Source organism: Marmota marmota, unplaced genomic scaffold, assembly GCF_001458135.2.
Source record: "Marmota marmota marmota unplaced genomic scaffold, marMar, whole genome shotgun sequence".
Lineage (NCBI taxonomy): Eukaryota > Metazoa > Chordata > Mammalia > Rodentia > Sciuridae > Marmota > Marmota marmota.
Window position 1 is genome coordinate 66,528,308 of NW_025999842.1, and position 6,082 is coordinate 66,534,389.

At 39.5% G+C, this 6,082-nt stretch overlaps 1 protein-coding gene across 16 annotated transcripts in view; it reads right to left on the minus strand.

The window, feature by feature from the left end:
* Syne1 (spectrin repeat containing nuclear envelope protein 1) overlaps positions 1 to 6,082 on the minus strand; it is a 373,023-nt gene that overhangs the window by 199,269 nt on the left and 167,672 nt on the right. For 15 of the 16 annotated variants that reach the window (XM_048800010.1, XM_015502320.2, XM_048799993.1 and 12 more), the window contains 3 exons: positions 3,961 to 4,104; positions 3,452 to 3,607; positions 1,356 to 1,520 (listed from right to left, as the gene is read on the minus strand). In XM_048800010.1, coding sequence (XP_048655967.1) covers positions 1,356 to 1,520; positions 3,452 to 3,607; positions 3,961 to 4,104 — 465 coding nt within the window. The remainder of the gene's footprint in view (positions 1 to 1,355; positions 1,521 to 3,451; positions 3,608 to 3,960; positions 4,105 to 6,082) is intronic. The other variant, XM_048800027.1, reaches the window with a different exon arrangement.

The following is a 6,082-nucleotide window of genomic DNA, read 5'->3' on the forward strand; positions in this document are numbered from 1 at the left end:
GGTGGACCAATGGTACAGAATAGAGGACACAGAAACCAATCCACAAAAGTACAACTTTCTTATATTTGATAAAGGGGCTAAAAGCATGCAATGGAGGAAGGATAGTATTTTCAACAAATGGTGCTGGGAAAACTGGAAATCCATATGCAACAAAATGAAATTGAACCCCTTTCTCTCGCCATGCACAAAAGTTAACTCAAAATGGATCAAGGAGCTAGATATCAAATCAGAGACACTGCGTCTGATAGAAGAAAAAGTTGGCTACGATCTGCATACTGTGGGGTCGGGCTCCAAATTCCTAAATAGGACGCCCATAGCCCAAGAGTTAATAACAAGAATAAACAAATGGGACTAACTTAAACTAAAAAGTTTTTTCTCAGCATGAGAAGGAAGTTTTAATTCAAAGTTATAAAGTTGGTAGTGTCATCCAAAGACAAAGCTTCTTCTCTGCTCTTTGTCTGGATTTTCACAACACCCTCCCCTGCCCCGGTTCAGCCTCTCATGGCCCCTGAATCTGCTACAGCAAGAAGGGACTGCTACCAACTTCTTATGTCATGTTGGCTCTTTCTCTTGCTCATACTTGCCGCCTCCCTGGTGCCATCCTCAAATCTCCATTCAATCACCTTTGCCAGGATAACTCCCTCCATGATTCTTAAAAACTTGGGTAGGAACCTGATTTTCTAAGAAACCTGCTCCACCTCTCAACTCTCTCCCCCTTGCATAGTTCCACACCTGAGTGTCCATGACACCCATACACACATCCCCATCTGTTATTGTCCCCTGCATTTCAACCTCAGTCTCAATGAGATTCCTGAGGACAAAGGCCACTTCTTACTCATGTCTGATTCCTTGGTGTCAAGACACAGTGCCAGTCTTCTGCAAGGCGCCCAGGGGATATGAATGAAAGGTATGAATAGGAATGAAGGTAGATTAATTGTTTTCATCACAAATGCTACATAGAACTGATACCTTAGGATAGGAGACTAACTCACACAGGCAGGCAAATGAGTTGAATAAGGTGGACAATGCTTTTCCCTCTAAAAAGTTTCATTGAAATATTTTCTTAAAATAAATGGGTCATGTAATTTTAAACTAGCTTCTTAACTGGATATCGAGCAAGCAGCCACATTAGGTTTTATTTTGTATTTTGTTAAGCATTTTTAGGCAAATACATCTAGGGTCAAATGATCCATGAATGCTTGGGCATGATCATAATAAGCAAATGGTATCACACCCACAAAATATTCTGAGACTTCTATTAGACACAGTGTGATCTAATCAGACCAGGTAGAAGGAAACTTGAGAAATTTTGAGAAAAACAAATTTTGCAAGTTGGAGATCTCTAAAATGCACACCTCAAGCTTGAGCATCCTGCTGTCCAACACGCTTTTGTCGGATGTTGGGTGACAGTAAGAATCCAGCACGTGAACGGTGTCTGTCATCCAGTCTTGCAACTCTTTAACCCCGAGGGAGAACTGATTGTGCTCTGCAACGATTCTGTCCAGTCTTGACACTTTCTCCTGGGAAAGACAGAGACAGGTTTTCACTCTCCACTCCTCACCCTGCACAGCCCAAACCTTTCTTTAATTGATGGAATTTCTTCCTAATACCTCGTCATAGTAGTTTTCAGCTTTTGTTTATCACATTTGGCTCAACTGAAACCACCTATTCCCATTGACATACATTGTTTCAGTTTTAAAAAATAACTGCCTGAGATTTTGCAGTATTTCTAAATTATATATATATGTGTGTGTGTGTGTGTGTGTGTGTGTGTGTGTGTATATAAAATAAAATATATTTTAGTTGATACATAATAATTGCACATATTTACAGAGTGCAGTGTGATATTTTAATACACATATATAAGGTATAATAAATAGACCTAAATTTGAAAGCTGAGACTACTCATGTTGTTTTATTTAATTATAGTTCATATCCAACATAGTGTAGACTTTATAAGGCTAGGATAGAGTTCTTAAAGCAAATACTTACTGCCTGTTAATATCTAAGTAAATACAAATGAATAAAAGTTGTTCATCATTCATTCTAATTTTAGGCATGTACCTGATTTTTGAAAAAATAAAAAGGGACTTATTCATAGAGTAAATATGAGTATAAATGGATGGCACTAGAGCAGATTATGCTAAGTGAAGCTAGCCAATCCCTAAAAAACAAATGCCAAATGTCTTCTTTGATATAATGAGAGCAACTAAGAACAGAGCAGGGAAGAAGAGCAGGAGGAAAAGATTAACATTAAACAGAGACACAAGGTGGGAGGGAAAGGGAGAGAAAAGGGAAATTGCATGGAAATGGAAGGAGACCCTCATTGTTATACAAAATTACATATAAGAGGTTGTGAGGGGAATGGGAAAAAAAACAAGGAGAGAAATGAATTACAGTAGATGGGGTGGAGAGAGAAGATGGGAGGGGAGGGGGGATAGTAGAGGATAGGAAAGGTAGCAGAATACAACAGTTATTAATATGGCATTATGTAAAAATGTGGATGTGTAACCGATGTGATTCTGCAATCTTTATTTGGGGTAAAAATGGGAGTTCATAACCCACTTGAATCTAATGTATGAAATATGATATGTCAAGAGCTTTGTAATGTTTTGAACAACCAATAAAAAAAATAAATAAATTTAAAAAATAAATAAATAAATGTAGAATATATCAGTGTGACTATCTCAATGATAGAAATATTTGAAAATTGAAGACTTAAATTATCAGACTCAAATTATTTAAGTAAGTTTACTTAATAGTGAGGCCAAAGCAGGCCTGCAGCATATGTGTGAATGGGTTTGCATCATGCTGGTTGACTGCTCTCGATGTGCTCTAGGGGGTCCCATTTACCTTTTTTCTAAGCTAGTTGAAGATATTTAATCAGTTATATAAATCACTGACAATTCTGAACTCTGCTTTAGAAACTGAAATGAAACTCTCAATCCATATATCTTTGACTACTATATAATGAATATGTGGAATTTAGGCAAACAAAAAAGATTATTCCCAACTCATTACATTGAGTCTAATAAAATTTCAACTGCTTTGAGTCCTTTTTTTTTTTTTTTTTTTGCTAATGGAATTTAATTCAAGATGTTTTGGAACAAAAATTCTGACTTGTACCTTTGTGTATGTCCTGAGTCTCCAAAATCAAAGCCCTGAAGAACATATCATTTCAGGAACAAAAAATGAAGTATTTGGGGCATTCGTGGAGATAGGAATTCTCCTGGGTCTTTGAAACCTCCCTTCATGTTTTCAGAGAACCGCACTAAGAGGCACAGTACACATGACGCACTTGGATTGCAAGCCCGGGGAAATGGCTTTTGCATGTCTTACTGCTGAGTTGGAGATGCCCTCCTTGGGCGAGTCAGATGGACGCCCTGCACAGCTCCAATCTGCAACACCAACATCGCTATGGCACTCACACAGAGCACACGGCAGGCATTACCTTGGTTAGATTGCTTAGCGCTAGATACTGAGAAGACAGCTGCGACACTCTGTGCATAAAGCTCCTGCTGGCAGCTTGTCCTTCCCACAGCTGCTGAGCTTTCTCTTTCAGCCTGTTGAGCTGAGGCTCGTAGCAGTGAATTTCCTCAAGGACAGACTGAAAAGCACAAGCAAGTTACCATTCAGAGGCTGGGGGAAAGCACACGGCAGATGGACGGACGGAGCTCTGGACCACAGAACATGGAAATAAACACTGTCAAGCGATCGGCATCACCTGAAGGCCTTTGTATCTCCAAGCTACACACAAGTGGAGCACCATGGGGGAAGGAAACAAATCAAACCTCAAAGGGAAGGAGGAAAACATACAATATCTGTCATAAAGAAGGAAGGGACAGACTACATCTCAAGGTGGCATAGTCTAACTCCAGGGTGCCCAGCATGCATCTGAACGCAGGCCTGGTGGACAGAGGAAGGGACAAAGATGCTCTCCAAGGGATCAGGTCTCATCACCTGGAGCTTCTGCTGCTCCCTCCTCTTGGCTGGCAGATCGTAGAGGCGGCTGCTGCTTTCCTGGACCAGCTTCTCAGTCTTACTCAGCCAGGTCTGCACAGGTTCTGCGCTTACCTCAAAGTCCTTCATTTGGATCTTTAGATTCTGTAGGGTTTTAGTATCAGGGGCAAAGCAAACAAAAGTCAAGCACCAACTTCTTTATTTGCAATTCAAAGCCTACTTCCCTCTGGAACCACCCCTACTGCCCATGTTCCCTGCTTCTGGGATGTTTTGTTCTTCACATTGATACCAGTATAATTTCTGAACATCCTTTAAGAACCTTTTATAGTTCTACTGCTTAAAATATATGTTTCTATAACTTTTCTGAGCAAAACCCAAGAGAACACACCACCTTCTCACTTCTAGGCATTTGTTTTTATGCCAGTGGTTACAGATTTTTATCACAGACTGGCTGCACTGTGATTTTCACCTGCTGCAGGCTGTCTGGTCTCCATGCCTAGCTTATGAATCCTGGGAAGGGAGAATCTGTGCCTTGCACTTCCCAGGACACACCATAGTACCTTGTAGGAGTATAAATCATCCATCTATCTATCCAATCTATCAATCAATCTAGTTTACATGTTTTTATGTTCTCAGTAAAGTTTTTTCTGATTTCAAAAGAGAAAATACCAAATAGTATGGTGTGCTTCTTATGTAAGAATGTTGTAAATACTCATAGACGGTCTGTGAGGAAACTATTAGCCCAAAAGTTAATAGCATGTCATTACGGTTCCATTTCACATTAGCAAAGATGTCTATATCTGCTGTCCATTACTTATAAAGTGCTAAATTGATGTGAACTTTAATGTTGTTTATACTACTATGTGAACCAATTAAAGAGTTTAAAAATTAAATCAGCACTTCGGGATAGTTTTGTCCAAAAGCAAGTCCATAAAGTTAGCTGAAACATCTAAGTAGTACAGACTAACAGAGCCTGTGGAAGAATGCCCTAGGCCCCATCTGTGCCAGTCTGGGATATCTACTGTGAGGGGCCACTGGTGTCTCTATACTCACCTCTGAGGGAGATGGGTAGGCTATGGGAATACTTTGGAAAGTTAAGACATTAATAGTTGGATGTCTTACAGGCACACCAAATTTAATGTAAACTAAATTGAATGGATTATTATCCTTTCCGTAATCATGTCTCAGTTGATAGCATCATCATCCATGCCATTCTAGAAACTGAGGACTCAAACTTAACTTCTTCCATATGCCCCTTGTATAATTAACTACCAAATCCTGTTGAGCTTTACCTTGGGGGTGAATTTGCCATTTATTATTTCCTTATTTGTTCCCTCATTTCTTTTATCTGGACCATTATGAAAAGCTTTCTTTGGTCTTCCAGCTAGCTACTCACTATTCCCCATCTGGTCCATGCTGTGCTCAATGAACTAACAAGTTTATCTCTAGCTTAAAGACCTGCAGATTGCTGACTCAGCCTTTCTTGACCAGGTTCTAGGAGCAAATTAAGTCTTGGTGCCCCAAAACATCCATTTTATGGAATGAATTTATTTTCTTCCTATGCCCTACAATAGGATGTTAGGTTTTATCCTTAGGAAAACTGTCTGGGTTCAGATAAGGAACTCTAGTCAAGAGTCAAGGTCAAACTGCTTAGTACAAAAGATATTTCACTGTCTGGCCCTAATCTTTGTCTCAGGTTTTATCTCTGTTGTTGCTGTAAAATTTCACATCAGTATCAGACTTCTCAACATCCCCCATTCATTGTTGGCACTCATGACACTTGGGCCCTGTGCATTCAATTCCTTCTAGGTGGAATTCATGCCCACGGTGGCAAATTCAAAGAATGCTTGGCCATCAGTATTCTGTTTAAATGTCACCTCTCCGGACACCTTCCTTGACTTCTCTAAATAGTCAGTGGCGTCTGTCTATGAGTGACTTCTACCCCTGAACATGCCTATATTAGATTACAAATAGCTCTTTGGGGACTGTTTCCCTTCCAGAAAGTAAACGCTCTGAGGGCAACAAATTGGCCCTCTCAGCCACACAGTGCCTGGCTTATTATAGTCATTATTGTATATATATATATATATATATATATATATATATATATATATATATATAT